The 19,916-nt window shown below is 42.2% G+C and overlaps 1 protein-coding gene across 1 annotated transcript; it reads right to left on the bottom strand.

Moving 5' to 3' along the window:
• Positions 1–4,135: 4,135 nt before the first annotated feature.
• On the bottom strand, positions 4,136–19,179 carry prodhb (proline dehydrogenase (oxidase) 1b). The gene is made up of 14 exons (XM_014171223.2): positions 18,691–19,179; positions 17,644–17,852; positions 15,948–15,982; positions 15,695–15,844; positions 15,320–15,384; positions 15,089–15,205; positions 11,843–11,913; positions 11,621–11,702; positions 11,056–11,148; positions 10,701–10,847; positions 10,259–10,434; positions 9,719–9,817; positions 6,546–6,634; positions 4,136–5,950 (listed from the first exon to the last, which is right to left on the bottom strand). Exons 1-14 carry the CDS (start codon positions 18,997–18,999, stop codon positions 5,748–5,750), a joined length of 1,845 nt encoding a protein of 614 aa, XP_014026698.1. The 5' UTR covers positions 19,000–19,179; the 3' UTR covers positions 4,136–5,747.
• Positions 19,180–19,916: the final 737 nt, after the last annotated feature.

Genomic DNA, 19,916 nt, shown 5'->3' with positions numbered 1-19,916 from the left:
GTTACTGTATTTATTTTATTTATCTTGCACCTTTGCACCCCAGTATCTCTACTTGCATATTCATCTTCTGCACATCTACCATTCCAGTGTTTAATTGCTATATTGTAAATACTTCACCACCATGGCCTATTTATTGCCTTATCTCCCTTATCTTACCTCATTTGCACTCACTGTATATAGACTTTTTGTTTTTCTTTTTTTCTACTGTATTATTGACTGTATGTTTGTTTATTCCATGTGTAACTCTGTGTCGTTGTATGTGTCGAATTGCTATGCTTTATCTTGGCTAGGTTGCCGTTGCAAATGAGAACTTGTTCTCAACTAGCCTACCTGGTTAAATAAAGGTGAAATAAAATTTCACCGCATCCGTCTATATCACACTTCTGCATCTGCGGTGAAAGTTGACAGAGCTAGAGCGTTTGTCAGACCATGAGACATCCCAAAAATCGGTTTTCTCACAAAATGTTCTGTAGCATCGGAACAGTTTGGCCTAAAAACCACTATAACCCCTCTATGGAAAGATGAGACTCTCACGAACACGACGGTGTTCTTCGTAAATTGGTACAGCCAATCTGTCAACTTCTGTCTGTAGCAGCCGAACAGTTTGGCCAACACACTAATATGACTCCTCTGTGGAAAGGCGAGACTCTCACGAACACAGACGTCCACAGGCATCACAAACTAGTCTGAAGGTCCCCCGGTACCAGTTGAAAAAATGAATGGAGACGGTTTAGTGCCAAAAATGAGGGTTTAATAACATGTAAAAAATAACACACTTCAGAACAAACTTCCTTTAGATATCTGTTGTTCCATGTTGTAAATCTGTTATTCAATGTGTTCGTATGGGGTAATAGCACTGAAAATTCAAAATCAAATAGCAAATGGATCCTTGGTATGACCTTAAAAAATTCCATGTAGCTTAGTAGAACTTGGATACTATGGTGTTGAAGGCTGAGCTGTAGTCAATGAGGCGTTCTTACATAGGTATACTGTCAAGAAGGGATAGGGCAGTGTGCAGTGCAATGGCAATTGCATCGTCTGTGGATCTATTGGGGTGGTATGCAAATTGGGGTGGGTTTAGGGTAGGCCTGGAGGGCCACATTAGAATATATTTTTGCCATCGCGGGCAAGAATCATATTACAGGATTATACAACATGTGTATGACTGTGTTGACAGATATATCTACTGTAAATCATGTCCAGATATGGTACTTATTTGACTTTTTTAACAAATTAACCACATCCATGTAGGTATTTTCATTATTAAACATGCAATGAACTACATGGAGGGAAAAGTTCACTGTGCATTCAGCACCACTGACATAACTCTCGTTAATGGGTATGCACAAAAACACCATAAAGAGAGAGAGCGCAACATTACATTTAAACTACTCAATCAGTGTGAGGAGTGAAGTTTCTGATGGGCATTGACTAGAGCAGTGAAGTCAGGTATAGTTTCTGACGTCGCTATGTGCAGGATTGCTGAGAGGTGAGAGTCAGTAAGAAATAATCTGTGCCTTGACTTGTTATATTTCATCACTGAAAATAGTACAAACATCTTCTGAGCATGACTCCTAATCTTTGGAAAGTTTTGTTAATAATCGAGAGATGCATAGAACCTTGTCAGTGACATTATTTTGAATAGTTCTCCAATCACTGCATCAGACTGAAGATCGAAAAGCTCAAGTTGCAGGTCAGTGGGAGCGTTATCCACATTGAAGGTGAAAGGAGAGGAAACCAACAGCATGTCATTTTCCCACACTTTGTAATCCTCAAAACGATGAGAAAACTCACCGTTCAAAGCATGCAGCAGTGATGTATACTTCTCCCGCTGGTCATCTGATAGGAAACAGACTAGTAGTGTCGGAAGGTGGGTGAGATTGTTGGCACCTACTTGACGGGTCAGGAGGAGTAATTTTCCCTTGAAGACTTTGACAAGGCTGTACATCTGATGTGCAAAAAGGCCCTTCCCTTGTCATTTGGAATTCAGTTCATTCATGAGGGCCATGATGTCCACGGTGAAGGCAAAATCAGCCAACCATTCTTTATCTTGCAGTTGAGGGAAATCCACATAAACTCAGCAAAAAAAGAAACGTCCTCTGCATTTATTTTCAGCAAACTTAACGTGTAAATATTTGTATGAACATAACGAAATTCAACAACTGAGACATACACTGAACAAGTTCCACAGACATGTGACTAACAGAAATGGAATAATGTGTCCCTGAACAAAGGGGGAGGGGGGTCAAAATCAAAAGTAACACTCAGTATCTGGTGTGGTCACCAGCTGCATTAAGTTCTGCAGTGCATCTCCTCCTCATGGACTGCACCAGATTTGCCAGTTCTTGCTGTGAGATGTTACCCCACTCTTCCACCAAGGCACCTGCAAGTTCCCGGATATTTCTGGGGGGAATGGCCCTAGCCCTCACCCTCCAATCCAACAGGTCCCAGACGTGCTCAATGGGATTGAAATCCGGGTTCTTCGCTGGGCATGGCAGAACACTGACATTCCTGTCTTGCAGGAAATCACGCACAGAATGAGCAGTATGGCTGGTGGCATTGTCATGCTGGAGGGCCATGTTAGGATGAGCAGGAAGGGTACCACATGAGGGAGGAGGATGTCTTTCCTGTAATGCACAGCGTTGAGATTGCCTGCAATGATAACAAGCTCAGTCCGATGATGCTGTGACATACCGCACCAGACCATGACGAACCCTCCACCTCCAAATCGATCCCGCTCCAGAGTACAGGTCTCGGTGTAATGCTCATTCCTTCGACGGTAAACGTGAATCCAACCATCACCCCTGGTGAGACAAAACCACGACTTGTCAGTGAAGAGCACTTTTTGCCAGTCCTGTCTGGTCCAACAACGGTGGGTTTGTGCCCATAGGCGACATTGTTGCCGGTGATGTCTGGTGAGGACCTGCCTTACAACAGGCCTACAAGCACTCAGTCCAGCTTCTCTCAGCCTATTGCGGACAGTCTGAGCACTGATGGAGGGATTGTGCGTTCCTGGTGTAACTCAGGCAGTTGTTGTTGCCATCCTGTACCTGTCCCGCAGGTGTGATGTTCAGATGTACCGATCCTGTGCAGGTGTTGTTACACATGATCTGCCACTGTGAGGATGATCAGCTGTCCGTCCTGTCTCCCTGTAGTGCTGTCTTAGGCATCTCACAGTACGGACATTGCAATTTATTGCCCTGGCAACATCTGCAGTCCTCATGCCTCCTTGCAGCATGCCTAAGGCACGTTCACGTGCAGGGACCCTGGGCATCTTTCTTTTGGTGTTTTTCAGAGTCAGTAGAAAAGCCTCTTTAGTGTCCTAAGTTTTCATAACTGTGACCTTAATTGCCTAAGCTGTTAGTGTCTTAACAACCATTCCACAGGTGCATGTTCATTAATTGTTTATGGTTAATTGAACAAGCATGGGAAACAGTGTTTAAACCCTTTACAATGAAGATCTGTGAAGTTATTTGGATTTTTAAGAATTATCTTTGAAAGACAGGGTCCTGAAAAGGGACATTTCTGACTTCAGGTCCCACACCCTTTTAAATCCTAACCACAAACAAGATCATCTCTTACTGACTCTCACCTCTCAGCAATCCTGCGCATAGCGACGTCAGAAACTATACCTGACTTCGCTGCTCTAGTCAATGCCCAAGCAAAACATACAAAAAGTCTAAACCATTCCACCACCACAGGGGCTCTCATGAAACAACACTGCACTTAATATTTTTGTCATTTAGTACACACTCTTATCTAGAGTGACTAAGTGCCTTGCTCAGGAGCACATTAAGAGATTTTACAAAGTCATCTTTGGGATTCGAGCCAGCAACCTTTCAGTTACTGGTCCAATGCTCTTAACCACTAGGCTACATGCCACCCTACCTGCTGCCCACATGTAAAGTGATTCCAGTCAACCTCTTGCATAAGAAACGTCGACATTCATTACATAAAGGAAATTAGGAACAGCTCAGTTTAGAAGGTACTGTCAGTGGATCTGGAGTTCCATTGTTTCCTTACTAGAGAAAAAAAAACATGTCCTGAAAGTCAAAAAGAACAGTTTAAAAAAAACAGAGAACAGAAACGTATTGCTGAAGTTTCGCGGAAGATCCGCTTTGACATTGAAAGGCAATTTCTGAATGAGCCAACATTTGCAGCATTTACTGTGAATGCAGTCTCCGCGAACATGGGAACACTGCCTTTAAATGTAATTCGAGCTATAACAATACAGATTGAATTGAGCACTTTGAGCACATTAGACAATGCATTTTTCTTGTTTCTGTAACACAAAGAGTTTTTCTGACCAATTTGCCTACAATGAATGACACATCCTCTCCCTCCCCTATTCAGTGTGAAATAACAATATCACAGGCAATTTAATGAACATCTGCAGAGTCGCAGGGTGATAATTATTGGGAAGCATGATTCGTTTCTGACTGAAATATTAATAGACTGTTAGTAATGAAACAGGCATTAGCCTACAATTATCACACAAAATTACCCATAATGGGAGTCTAACTTAAAAGCTGGGCTACCAAAAGAGGACAATAACTTTGTGATTTCTCCATTTGCTTTCTTTAACAAGACTTGTTGATGTGTTGAGAGTTCGAAGTTGTGTGCATTCATACAAAATGACCCATACTGGGAGTCTAACTTAAAAGCTGGGCTATCAAAAGAGGACAATAACTTTGTGATTTCTCAATTTACTTTCAACTTGTACAAGACTTGTTGAGGCCTTGTGCATTTTTTCATACATTCTTCTTGTCAGCCATTTTGATTATAAACTCACTTCGTGAAACACATTTTGAATAAACAAAATTAACGACTTTTCACAGATAGCTTAACTATATTTACAAGAGACAAGGTTGGAGTGTAAAATCCAACATATTTAAAATGTCATTAATTTACATGCCAAATGGACAAATAAATAGCACACTCAGTATCAGTTATTTGATGTCCAGAATCGTATACAATACTGTAATTGCATCCCTGGATATGAACACAAAAGAAACTAGGCTACCGGAGAACCAACCCTCCAGACCCTTTACACAATTTAGTTCCAAAAAACTCTTATTGATTCAAACTAAACAAGCTATGTCTATGAGAGCAATATTTAATACAGTACTAGAGGCACTAGTGTGTGTAGACATGTATACATTCTCACCCTAGATTTATGTACAGTATACATTCTCACCCTAGATTTATGTACAGTATACATTTCCAAAGAACACTATACTATCTTTAAAACATTATGTAGGAAATCTACAGAAATACTCCTCAGAGGTTTTTGTATTCTCAAGAAGCATTATAAAGTAAAAGGGATATTGATGGATCTTTTACTGCCATTTAAATCAAGCCTGCTATGTTTTTATTACTGTCGTCCCTCTCCAGGATAAAGGATAAATAGAGCTATAAAAAGCAGCGAGTGACGGGTAGACTGGGCCAGCCTGACATTTTAGGGAGTCCTGTTAGAGTAGTAAAGATGCCCATATGATGTATGCAGCGCTTTGAGGATGCTGAGGACACCAAGAGGAATGCTCACAGAGAGAATTAAGAGAGAGGAAGAACGGGAAGTGGGGGAAAGAGAGAGGGAGAAAGATGGCTAGGGGGAAGGGGAAGAGATTAACAGAGAGAGGGGTAATCAATAAGAATAAAACAGAGAACATGACAAAGAGAGATAGGAGACAGAAAGAGAGAGAACTAGAAAGAGAGTAAGCAGCACAGACAGCTAGCTAGCTGTGATTTCATAGTCCCGGTTCAGGCTGAGGTCTGTAGAAGACTTGTCCCGAGGCCAGCCTGCGTTTTAGCTCCTTCCACAGCAGCTCCCTCTCCCTCTGGGAACCCTTCATGAATCCCCTGTTCTCCTGGGCACGACGGGATAGGTACGGTATCACTTCATTCACCGGCCCGTATGGAACATATTTATAGACAGGGAAACCTGCCTGGCCTGGGGGAGAGAGACAGAGGGGAAGAGAATGACATATATTGGGGCAGCTTTTCAGTACAAACCAAAAAAATATTATACTTGGCTAGTGTAATGGAATTAGTAAGTTGGGAATTTATTCAACTAATTGTGCACTTAAATATTAGACCACACAAAGTTGAACCAGTAGTATCTTCGCTAGGCTTGAGCAAAAGCCTTTACATCCTGTGGCTCCCCAGCACCTCAGTTGACCATCCCTGATTTAGTTCAATACAATGTCTGTGATTGACAAGCTAGTGCTGTGAGCCAACAACAGACATGGCCAATTTGTCAATAATGTGTCAGTGGAAGTCCCAGAACTCCATATGTGCACATTGCAGGGTCATGAGTTTCCATGTGTCAACACAAATAACTGACTGCTATTGGGAAATACCGATACTAATCCTATTGAATCTAAACAGGGCCAATAGGCCATCAAATCAACAGTGCTCTGTGAGGTCAGAGAGCTCTGTCTGTCCCTGCATTCCAATAATCTGTCCTGTAGGCATGGGAAGTGCAAACTTGGACTATTGGGAAGCTAACCAATCAATAAATTAACCAATCAGTCAGTCAGTCTCACCCAATGGGAAGCTGATTTGGTCACACATGCCCAGCAGCTGTCCAAAGTACACCTTGTTCTCCGTGGGAGTCAGGCCCAACTCATTCATCCTGTGTCAACAAGAGGAAAAGGAAAAATGTAAGTTATATTTGTATGGTATATGACAGTGACGTAGACACAGTCCATGAAGCTAAGAGATGAGGTACCCGGGCATAGAGACTTCTTTTGGACACATTTTGTTACTGTATGTGCAAACAGCTCTAGCTAGCACTAATGGTGAAAGGGACACGTTAGCTTTCCACACACAGTTGAAGTCGGAAGTTTACATACACTTAGGTTGGAGTCATCAACACTCCACAAATTTCTTGTTAACAAACTATAGTTTTGGCAAGTTGGTTAGGATATCTACTTTGTGCATGACACAGGTCATTTTTCCAACAATTGTTTACAGACAGATTATTTCACTTATAATTCACAATTCCAGTGGGTCAGAAGTTTACATACACTAAGTTGACTGTGCCTTTAAACTGCTTGGAAAATTCCATAAAATGATATCATTGCTTTAGAAGCTTCTGATAGGCTAATTGACATAATTTGAGTCAATTGGAGGTGTACCTGTGGATGTATTTGTGGAAGGCCTACCTACCAACCCAGTGCCTCTTTGCTTGCCATCATGGGAAAATCAAAAGAAATCAGCCAAGACCTCAGAAAAAATATTGTAGACCTCCACAAGTCTGGTTCATCCTTGGGAGCAATTTCCAAACGCCTGAAGGTACCACTTTCATCTGTACAAACAATAGTACGCAAGTATAAACACCATGGGACTACGCAGCTGTCATATTGCTCAGGAAGGAGACACCTTCTGTCTCCTAGAGATGAACGTACTTGCGAAAAGTGCAAATCAATCCCAGAACAACAGCAAAGGACCTTGTGAAGATGCTGGAGGAAACAGGTACAAAAGTATCTATATCTACAGTAAAACAATTCCTATATCGACATAACCTGAAAGGCCGCTCAGCAAGGAAGAAGCCACTGCTCCAAAACCGCCATAAAAAACCCAGACTACGGTTTGCACATGGGTACAAAGATCGTACTTTTTGGAGAAACGTCCTCTGGTCTGATGAAACAAAAATATACCTGTTTGGCCATAATGAACATCGCTATGTTTGGAGGAAAAAGGGGGAGGCTTGCAAGCCGAAGGCTACCCGAAACGTTTGACCCAAGATAAACAATTTAAAGGCAATGCTACCAAATACTAATTGAGCGTATGTAAACTTCTGACCCGCTGGGTATGTGATGAAAGAAATAAAATCTGAAATAAATCATTCTCTCAACTATTATTCTGACATTTCACATTCTTAAAATAAAGTGGTGATCCTAACTGACCTAAGACAGGGAATTTCTACTAGGATTAAATGTCAGGAATTGTGAAAAACTGAGTTTAAATGTATTTGGCTAAGGTGTATGTAAACTTCCGACTTCAACTGTACAGTCGTGGCCAAAAGTTTTGGGAATGACACAAATATTAATTTCCACAAAGTTTGCTGCTTCAGTGTCTTTAGATATTTTTGACAGATGTTACTATGGAATACTGAAGTATAATTACAAGCATTTCATAAGTGTCAAAGGCTTTTATTGACAATTACACAAAGTTCATGCAAAGAGTCAATATTTGCAGTGTTGACCCTTCTTTTTCAAGACCTCTGCAATCCGCCCTGGCATGCTGTCAATTAACTTCTGGGCCACATCCTGACTGATGGCAGCCCATTCTTACATAATCAGTGCTTGGAGTTTGTCAGAATTTGTGGGGTTTTGTTTGTCCACCCACCTCTTGAGGATTGACCACAAGTTCTCAATGGGATTAAGGTCTGGGGAGTTTCCTGGCCATGGACCCAAAATATCGATGTTTTGTTCCCCGAGCCACTTAGCTATCACTTTTTCCTTATGGCAAGGTGCTCCATCATGCTGGAAAAGGCATTGCTCGTCACCAAACTGTTCCTGGATGGTTGGGAGAAGTTGCTCTCGGAGGATGTGTTGGTACCATTCTTTATTAATGGCTGAGTTCTTAGGCAAAATTGTGAGTGAGCCCACTCCCTTGGCTGAGAAGCAACCCCAAACATGAATGGTCTCAGGATGCCTTACTGTCGGCATGACACAGGACTGATGGTAGTGCTCACCTTGTCTTCTCCGGACAAGCTTTTTTCCGGATGCCCCAAACAATCGGAAAGGGGATTCATGAGAGAAAATGACTTTACCCCAGTCCTCAGCAGTCCAATCCCTGTACCTTTTGCAGAATATCAGTCTGTCCCTGATGTTTTTCCTGGAGAGAAGTGGCTTCTTTGCTGCCCTTCTTGACACCAGGCCATCCTCCAAAAGTCTTCGCCTCACTGTGCGTGCAGATGCTATCACACCTGCCTGCTGCCATTCCTGAGCAAGCTCTGTACTGGTGGTGCCCCGATCCCGAAGCTGAATAAACTTTAGGAGACGGTCCTGGTGCTTGCTGGACTTTCTTGGGCGCCCTGAAGCCTTCTTCACAACAATTGAACCGCTCTCCTTGAAGTTCTTGATGATCTGATAAATGGTTAATTTAGGTGAAATCTTACTTGCAGCAATATCCTTGCCTGTGAAGGCCTTTTTGTGCAAAGCAATGATGACGGCACATGTTTCCTTGCAGGTAACCATGATTGACAGAGGAAGAACAATGATTCCAAGCACCACCCTCCTTTTGAAACTTCCAGTCTGTTATTTGAACTCAATCAGCATGACAGAGTGATCTCCAGCCTTGTCCTCGTCAACACTCACACCTGTGATAACGAGAGAATCCATGACATGATGTCTGCTGGTCCTTTTGTGGCAGGGCTGAAATGCAGTGGACATGTTTTTGGGGGATTCAGTTAATTTGCATGGCAAAGAGGGACTTTGCAATTCATCTGATCACTCTTCATAACATTCTGGAGTATATGCAAATTGCCATCATACAAACTGAGGCAGCAGACTTTGTGAAAATTAATATTTGTGTCATTCTCAAAACTTTTGGCCACGACTGTACATAGTATGTGCTTTAAACATGAGAAAATCACTATAGAAATGCAATAACCATGTGTGTTAGAGTTTGAGCAGGAAAACTAGGCAGAGAGCCATCCTCAGTGTGTCTGTGTCAAGCTAAGGCCATGCAGTGCAGTAATGAGACTTGCCTCCTGAGGGTGTGCTTCACTGTGTCCTCATTGTGAGAAGCAACCATGACATTGGCATTTCTGTTCAGTCCAATCTCATCCAGGATGTAGTCTAGACACCTTACAAAGTACAGACATGACAGACATGTTAAGTAAACGACAGGTAGCCTAGTGGTTAAGAGCGTTGGGCCAGTTACTGAAAGGTTGTAGTTTGAATCACTGAGCCGACTAGGTGAAAAATTGGTCGATGTGCCCCTGAGCAAGGCACTTAACCATAGATGCTCCTGTAAGTCGCTCTGGATAAGAGTGGCTGCTGAATGACTAAAATAACAAAATGCTAACCAAAATGCTCTCTGTGTGAAACGATGTTACACAGCTGTGACTGAAAAATTCCCCATAGTGCTCTACTTTTGTTCAAGTCAGAGAGTTTAGTTTATAGGTCATTCAGCATTTTAACAGGTTCTTAAAAACAATTGCTATTCAATACGAATTGAAGAATGTATTAAGTACAGTATGTATTTAAGCACATTGAGTAACTAAATAAGCACATCCATCCCTTACTTGTGGTACATTACGTTAGTGGTCTCATAGTCAGGGTTGATGGGGTCCTCGTATCCGATCTCCTCCGCTCTGCTCCTCTCCTGATACATATAAGCCCCACGCACTAGCTTGGCCCCAAAAAACCATCCCTCACGCCTCGACAACTCAACATCCATGGTCACGATATCATAGGCCTCCTACAATGGAAGAGAAAGCGAGAGGGAGGAAGTAAAGGAGGGATATTAGGGACACCGGTCATCTGTATAATCATGGCGTATAAGCTGTTTATAAGCAAACCTTCAAATTATGTGTTTCAGAGAGCTGCTGGTAAGACATGACTACATACAGTATGAGCATAGAAACTCAGTGGCGGGGTCTCTGGTAGCCTCAGCTCCCAGGCTTCAACTTCCTTGTGATGTAACAAACAAGACTTGGAAGGATAGCAACGTAATGGGTCTCTAACCTTGAGGTAGCACTGGTAGGTGTTGAAGATGACAGGTTTCCCTCTATTGTAGATCCTCTGCATCTCCACAGTCAGTGTGCTGATGGCAGGCTGGAAGTAGGTCTGCTCTGCATCCACCATCAGACGAACACTGTGCTCCTCTGCATGCTGCAACACAGACAGCCAGGACAGGTGAGTTCCACTTCAATCCACACATGAGCTCAGAGCTTTTCTCAATAAACCAAGGAAACTGAACTGGTAGCTAATTATGAGATAAGATGACCTGGCGTGATGTAACGTGACATAGCATAACATTGCTGAAGATAACATAAACATGGCATGGTTTCATATAGCATTTTGACCTCCCTGTGTTTACATTGGCAAGTACATCCAGCCTCTGGAGCATCCTCTTCATCTGTTTCTCCTCCTCCTCTGTGAACTTATTGAGCAGGGGCTCCAGCTGACCAGTCTGGACAAACAAAGAAAGGACAAGCCTACCTGAGGCTCAATGAATCACACTGTCTGAGCTAACACTGGAGACAGCTGACACACACAGAGACCTGAGGGCCTTTACCTTCAACAGAATGGCTTTGTCTAAGATAAGTAAGTATTAACACACGGCCTCAAGCCTTCTCACACCGCTGAGGTGTGTGGTTATTCCTTGGAATTTCACAGCTGTCATGTGTTAATGCTTACATAGGGAATGGCGTGCCAATTCAAACCATTTCAGGCCCAGTGAGTCACAGGAGGTGTAACTCCTTTCAAACATTCATTCACCATTCTGGGATCAACTCTAAACTGAATGGTCAATCTTATCAACGTATTTACTCAAACAATTGACAGGGTTTGGAGGTGTTTACGGAACCACTTAAGTTTGAAACAAATCCAAATGGTGTTTATCTTCTAGAGTACTTTCATTGCCATTGCCGTGCCTTGCTTACCTCTAAATTTGGGACAACCAGCAGATCTGATATCTTTATTCTGTCGTCGATCAGGCTGTTCCAGTCCAGCCTGTCAATGGTTCTGCAGGGGCACAGAGAGACCGCTTTTAGTAAGTCAAATATAGTTGTTGTAAGGGGCTTTTTCAACAAAGTATGCAAGGGCAATTATTCTACTGCTTTATGACATAATACAGTTTCTCTAACTAGTGGTATTATTTTTACCCCGATCCTTGTTTCTCTCCAGTGAACCAGCCATAGAAGTCACCTGTGGCTCCCAGCGTGGTCATAAACTCCTGTATGGACAAATAGGCATTTTTGACCATATATATATAGTACGACATTGTTATCTCAATGGATCAAATAGGTCAAACAAGGGGTGATCACCTAAACAGTCATTATAAAACCTAAAGAACAGCAACTGTGTTCTCAGGGTTGGGTAGATTACTTTCTAAATATAATCCGTTAGGGTTACTAGTTACCTTCCAAAAATTGTAATCAGAATATTAACTTTTGGATTACCCAAACTCAGTAACATAATCTGTTTACTTTCAGTTACTTTTAGCTTGCTTTCCGCTTAAGAGGCATTAGAAGAAGACAAAAATGAATATGACCAATTGAATGACATTTATTGCAGGGTAAATACATATTAGAGTTTACATAGCTGGCCATAAATGGATGTTGCATTTTACTTTATGTGTTGGTTATGTAGGCTTCTTCTAACCCATTGCTTTCTACTACAGATAATAATACAAGTAGGCCATATATTTACATTAAAAAAACAAAGTCTGTCAGATGTCCTGTCATTCCAATTAATTAATACCCCTTGATCTTCAAGACTTGGAAATATAGATTAGCCAATATGTTTTACCTGACCTTAACCCAAACAATAAGGACTTAATAACCTACTCTGTTGTTTATGTTTTGTTGTCATGGAGGACTGATTGGGGTCATTGCTTCAAGTTGAAAAAGAAATGCTGCGCTCATGGAATGGCATGCTTTGAGCACTACTGAAAAGTGCAATTTGCATGTGACAAATGAATACCATATGCTGCATTTGCTATAGGCCTATTGCTTCAATTTTTGTTGGTGACACTTTGATATGCCGATAATTTGCAGCTGTTTGGGATAATTCTATCAAAAGTGTGCGAGTTTGAGCATGTGTCTGTTAGGCCTATGGAATTGTTTTTTTTTTTTATCAGCATGAATTAGATTGAGCAATAAAAGCCCCACTTAAATTAAACTCGTTTTTGACAGTATTGAACACAATACCACAGGGAGTTTAGAAAGGAGGAACTCCCTCAAACTTTTATTCGATAGGCTGGGAACCGCACTAAAGCTGTTTCATTTTTCACTGACTGTCCACTGGTCACAAAAACAATGATTAATAAGCAGCTTAAACTTCATAAATTCTACCATTATTGGGTTAAAATACACATATACATTGGTGAACTGCGATCCCCAACAACCACAATCTGTAAGGCGCACAGACACACACATACACACGGTAACATACACACATACACATGGATTTTGTGTTTTAGATATGTGATAGTAGAGTAGTGGCCTGAGGGCACACACTTAATCTGTTGTGAAATATAATGGCATGTTTTAAATTATATACAATTGCCTTAAGTTTGCTAGACCCCAGGAAGAGTAGATGCTGCCTTGGCAGCAGCTAATGGGGATCTGTAATAAATACAAATAGCTAAATGAGAGAGCAGCAGTGTGATTCACATCAATGTGCTATGTAGATATTAATAATAAGTGATATCCACCAGTGCTGTTGTCCTTAACTCCAAGCGTTTATTCAAGTTGGATAATCTTTTGATGCCGACAGCAGTCGCACCATTGGAAGACATAGCTTGGACTGTAGCCTACAAAACCTATTCCTATTTTCCTGCGATCCATCAAACACATTTGGTGTGTCAGCATAGTGTCACACCCTGATCTGTTTCACCTGTCCTTGTGCTTGTCTCCACCCCCTTCCAGGTGTCGCCCATCTTCCCCATTATCCCTTGGGTATTTTTACATGTGTTTTCTGTCTGTCTGCACCAGTTCATCTTGTTTGCCAAGTCAACCAGAGTTTTTCTCTCAGCTACTGTTTTTCCCCAGTCTCTCTTTTTCTCGTCCACCTGGTTTTGACCCTTGCCTGTCCTGACTCTGAGCCCGCCTGCCTAACCACTCTGCCTGCCCCTGACCTCGAGCCTGCCTGCTGCCCTCTACCGTTTTGGACTCTGCCCTGGCTATAAACTCTTTCCTGTCCCCGACCTGCCTTTTGTCCATCCTTGGACTATAATAAATATCAGAGCTCAAAACATCTGCCTCCTGTGTCTGCATCTGGGTTTCGCCTTGTGTCGTTATACACAGTGGTCTCTGACTTGTGGTCAGACTCGCTCACGCCGAACAAATTTAAACTTGCGCCTTTTTTCAATTCTGATTTGAATGTCATTGTCACGTATACTCCCTCTCCGGCCTCTAGGTCATCAGGCTGCTGACTATCCCGCACACCTGTCACCATCGTCAAGCGCACCTGCGCCTCATGACACTCACCTGGACTCCATCACCTCCTTGATTATCTTCCCTATATCTGTCACTTCCCTTGGTTCTTTCCTCAGGTGTTATTGACTCTGTTCTTGTGTCTCGGTGTACTGCCTTATGTTAGTGTCGTGTTCTTGGTTTTGTTTTATTAAAACGTTTCACCTGCACCTGCTTCCCGACTCCCCGCCCCATCATTACAGAATAACACCTCACTAAGGGAAGTATCAGAGAGTGTTGTTTTTTTTGTCAGTGTAAATGACGTCGGGTCCGGGAGCCGCTACATGCTCCCCTGCCTCCGCCAGCTCGTCAGGCTCTCATGCCTCAGCCGGATCGCCAGGCTCCCCTGCCTCAGCTGGTCTGACAGGTTCTCGCGCCCCAGCCAGCTCGACAGGTTCCCGTGCCTCAGCCTACGTGACAGGTTCCCGCGCTTCAGCAGGGGTGACCGGTCCGCTCCTGATCCCCGGGTTCGTCTCCTTTGTCGGCATCCTGCGGCTGGATCCGCGCGTCAGGGAGGGGATACTGTCACGTATACCCCTCTCCGTCCTCTAGGGCATCAGGCTGCTGATTATCCCGCACATCTGTCACCATCGTCGAGCGCACCAGCGCCCCATGACACTCACCTGGACTCTATCACCTCCTTGATTATCTTCCCTATATCTGTCACTCCCCTTGGTTCTTTCCTCAGGTGTTATTAACGGTTTCATGTCGGTGAGTTGTTTGTGTTTCGTATTTTTTGTTGTTGTTTATTTATTAAAAACACTTGCTTCCCGACTCTCAGCGCACTCGTTACAGTCATTGAGAACTTTCTTTCTGAATTGAAAAGTAGTCCTATAAGTAATCATCTAGTTTTTCAAAAGTATCTGTAATCTGATTACAATATTTTTGCTGGTAACGGAACCGTTACTCCCCAACCCTGTGTGTTCTGTATACCTGTAGTGGCTGCAGCTCTAGCCTCTGCTCCAGAGCCTCCATGCCATCTCTCCCCTGCTGTGCCGCCAGGAAGCTGAAGAAACGCCTCCATTTCACCAGCACCTCCGAGAACTGGAGCTATAGCGGTAGAGAGCAAAACACAAGCATTATAGCACTTCACCAGAGAGTCAACTATCAGCTAAGTGTGCGCTACACATTGATATTGAATGAGGTGAGTTTCCCCTTAACTACCAGGAACTGAGGTCGTCCCAGTGCAGTCATCTTGATGGCAGAGAAGCCATCCACTGAGCTCCCACCTGGATGAAGGTTGATAGGTCACAAATGCTCAGTGTAAGCCACACTAATATCAATCAAAAACAGCAATATATAAATTCATGGGAATAGGAAGCTGATGCATTTTGCATAATGTTGTCTAAACAGTAAGGTTCCATAGAGGGATATGTTGCTGATTAATAATTACGGTCTTGCATTCATGAGTGTCCATTAGTGAGTGTTACGATGCCAAGAAACAAAAAATTGGTACATGGTAATTACTATTAGTCACTGAATAAAAAACTCCATCCCAACCACCCAGCCTTTTCGTATTGTTTATATCCACAGGTGTACCAGATGCTTTGATACACTTTAGGAAGGTCTCCATGTGTTGGTCACATTTGGCCTCATCAGAGTAGAAGTATGTCCTGGCGCCGGTCACTCCCCCTCGGCGGTCCCCAAACTGTTGGTGAGCCTTGTACTGCTTTTCTCTGTGGTCCATGCCTGCAGGGGGAAGCAAACACATCAGCATCCCTCCCTATTGCAACCAGTTGCATCATATAGTTTGGGCTCAAATGAGAGCAAAAAAAGGCAAGGACGGACTTACTCATGCCTTCTTTCTCTGTAGCAGACACACATGAGCTGACAATGAGAAAAGAAAAGAGAGGAGAATTGATTAATTTGTTATGGACACAAAGTATTATAAGAGATCTCTCTCTCTCTCCACACACACACACATTCAATTCCTTGGTGACCACACATCAAGCCCCGTTCCACTTCTAGAAATAAATACCATTCTATGAACCATATTGCCCTTGAGGCACAAGCCAGTGTATATAGCACACATCTACCCACAGGTGGCCCCAGATTGACTGAAGCTGAGCTGTCTCCCTGCCAATGTTTTGACCTTCCTAAAAGGGCACTCAGACACACTACACCATCACAGATCACAGGACACAAGGGCTGACGTCACAGGACACTATATTGGGTATTTTGGTGGTTATTGGTGCTAGGTTTGGTGGGTTTTTGGACGTCACTGTCAGTGCGTTTAAACAGAAGGAGGTTGAATGGTATGATGGCATGTCTGGACTGTAAGTGCCAGACGTTTTACATGCTTGGGATGGAACTGTAAATGTCTGAGTGATGGTTTGGTTGTTGGTTTGCATATTTGTGTGTACATGTATGAGCTTGTGAAACCTCTATACTTTTCTATTTTATTCTCCTTGAAGGCCAAGCGTTCCTGTTGTTTGTGTCCTACTCTAGCTGATCAGTGCGATTCTCTTTGGAGGGTCATAGGAGTGCATGTCAAGCACGAACGTTACTATAGCAGTCGTCTTGCATCAAAGTAGACTAGCTACCTTTCTCTAGCATATGCCTTGCAGGTCTGTTTTTTTACCAACAGAGAGGCCTGACTGAGACTTTGATGGCCATGTCTTTTGATGGCAGACAAAGTAAAGACAAAGGAGAAAATTAAGCAGAGCAATAAAGTGACTGTATGTGTATTGAGAGAGAGAGAGAGCGTCCTCAATTCAATTTCAATTTAAGCGGCTTTATTTATCTCTCTCACTGGACTAAATGCCAACCAAATGTCTTATTTATTTATTTGTAGGTATATAACCTCAAAGTTAAAGTTGTCCTTCAAAGAGGGGCCAGGAAACTAAGCTAAGAAGAAAAACAAATGTCCTTAGCATAACTAACTCACAGTGTGAGTACATAGTGCCATTATCTCACACATCAAAACTATAGCTCTCCTCAGAGAGAACAGTTGTGTAAGTTTTTCCTGGCCTGTCATACAGGCTTATATCAGAGCTGGGATCAACTCATGTGACAGAATTCCTGAAGAGTGAGTTCCGAGAGGCCAGCCAATCCACCGAGGAGGGCCTTGACCAAACCGACCAATGGGGTCTGGACAGACTAGTGTTTACATCCTAAGAGGGATATCAAATTATAGTGTGTCCCTGGCTACAAACAAGGGGAAAATCATACTTGTGGTCATTCACTCTGGTTAGATTGGGATGCCTTTGACTTTATACAAAATAAGGAAATTACATTAGTTTGGGGAACTAAATCTGTATGTGTGAAAAATAGAACTTTGTTTGCTTAAAACAATGCCTGTGTGCTTTCAGAAGTGAACAACACAGAACTGCAGTACTTTCTATGTTCCCTAATCCTTATCGAAACCTAACTGATGACAGGAAATGCATTCATCAAACAACCACTCATATTCCTTCTGATTAAGTTGTGGAACAGCATTTTATATAGGTTAGGAACAGCATTTTTAGGGTAATAAGCAATTTACTTACTCCATCTCTTTAGTCACTGCATCCTCCTGTGTGAGGTCCTCCTCTACACTGTAGTCCAGGACAGAGCCTACTCCGAAGGCCCTGTTCTTTTGAATCAGAGACTTGATGGACTTGTGGTCCTCTCCCGCCACAAACTGACCATAGAATGTCAACTTCATAAACTGCTCAAATGCCTTCTTCCCCAGTAGGAACTTACTGATATCCATCAGCTAAGAAAAAAATGGAAATGCATTTAGAGCTTGATTCAAGCTATAGCGCTGAGGATCTGCGGTATAGCGCGATTTAAATGAAAGCGTTTACAGTGATTGGCGTCCCCGCAAACAAGTAAACATTTCCTTTAAATTTCAATCACGCCATTACTGTGGATCTTCAGTGCTACGGATTGAATCAAGACAATAATTGTGTGGTAATAATGGTAATAAAGCCTTTATAAATGCTACATAACATTGTTATAGCATTTGCCATGAACACCGTCTTTTGCAGTTTTTGGAAATTTCACTGAGGTGAGAACCTCAAGGTGACAGCAAACAGTGGGAAGGGGGCCAGGCAAGTCAGGCACAGTTATGTTCTATAAGAGGGAGTAATTCCACACTCTAAATAGACCGCTTGGTGGTAACTTATCTAGTGATAGGCACACAGCATGCTAGGTAGATGACAGATTTACTGGAAGAGGGGTAATAGATTCCTTGCTGCCTGCACCTGTATGCACACCCTTTAGGTTAACTGAATGTTAAACAACTATGTTTATGTTTTCTTATACCACTTCAAATAAGAGTTCCCTCACAGGAAAAAATTATTCCATTATATTCTGTTTCTTATATATTCTATAAAATGCAGATTCTCCTGCATTTAGAAAGTAATTTGGGCTTTCTGTGTTGTCTTCTATTATGAGTCAGCATAATCCTTTTCAGCAGGATGTTGCGAGACAGAGATCACATGCAGTAAAGTTTCTCTAATACAGTTTATGTGTCTCACCAACTTGAGCTTGTCAACAACAAAACAAATACGAACTTAATGCAGATTCAGCACACAGATATTATACCATACCTCCTTATTCTTATCAACCAAAAGGTCATAAGAGCACAGTTTGAAAACCACCAAACTTCTGAGCAGTTCTAAATTGTTTTTACTCTTGTATGCTTCCTGTGTCAGCTCAAAGTCAATAGAGATCTTTGGAGAGGAGGAAGCATTTCTGCTTTTCCTTGAAGAGTAAGATTCTCTGTTGGTGACATCCTGGTCTGCCTGAGTTGAGGCGACAGTGGACTGTGCTCTTCGGTTAGAAAGGGTATTCAGTCTTCTGACGTTTATATCCACGCCTGCCCGAGTAAGGGCAGGTACAGTTTTGATATAAGACATGAGTTTTGAGGTGCTGCGTTGGTCTCAGCGGAACTAACTAAGCAGGTGAGGGCGGCATGGGCTGTTTAAAATTAGTTTCGCATTTTATCTGCCACACGTATTCGTATCTACTCCTTTCATGCATATTTATAGTTGTTTAATTCTGAAGTACCGGTTGGTGGAAAAACCCTGACGCATGCATATTGAATTTGACGTAATAGTTTAATTTCGACACGTCTTTATTGAGACCTCATTGGCCAAGACTTTAAGGTGTACTTGGGCGCGCAAGACCATCATTCTGTCCCCTGTCATGAAATCTTATGGAATAGTGATTTTTTTGGTGTAAGCCTAATGTTGCACATTCAATATCAGGATAAAATATTACTACTATTGTATTGAAAAACTATGGCCATCTACTAATAACCCACAGTCCTCTCCGTGGTTATTTTGCCAGTTCATTTAATGAAACAGACGGGGGAGCCATTGCCGTGCAAAAGTATAGCCTAATCGGTAGTCTTTCTGTCAAATTTCAATACAATGAAGTTGGCATAAAATATAAAATTGGGGCTATTGACTGGGACTAACGTTCATATGACAAAGATGTCAATAAATACATTTGATACTTGATATAATTACTCTTATTCTTATAAAAACATTATTTGTATTACTCTCTAATTTCTCTATTTTTATATTAAAGAATTAAGTGTCTTGCTTTGCCAATCAAGGTGTCCCAATTTGCCAGTGTCGATATTGGTCTCAAGACAATCATCCATTCTGTATTTAATTCTTAACCTATTTAGAATTGCATCATTTTGGGGGGGGTTTCAGAAAGTGTCCCACTTTACCAATACTCACCCTATTATTATTATTATAATTATTGGTGGTAGTAGTAGTAGTAGGCCTATGTATTATATTTTATATTTTGAGGAAAGAACGAA

The sequence above is a fragment of the Salmo salar genome, chromosome ssa24 (assembly GCF_905237065.1).
Source record: "Salmo salar chromosome ssa24, Ssal_v3.1, whole genome shotgun sequence".
Classification (NCBI taxonomy): Eukaryota; Metazoa; Chordata; class Actinopteri; order Salmoniformes; family Salmonidae; genus Salmo; species Salmo salar.
The sequence above is the reverse complement of the archived record's forward strand: the minus strand, read 5'-3'. Positions and strand labels throughout refer to the sequence as shown.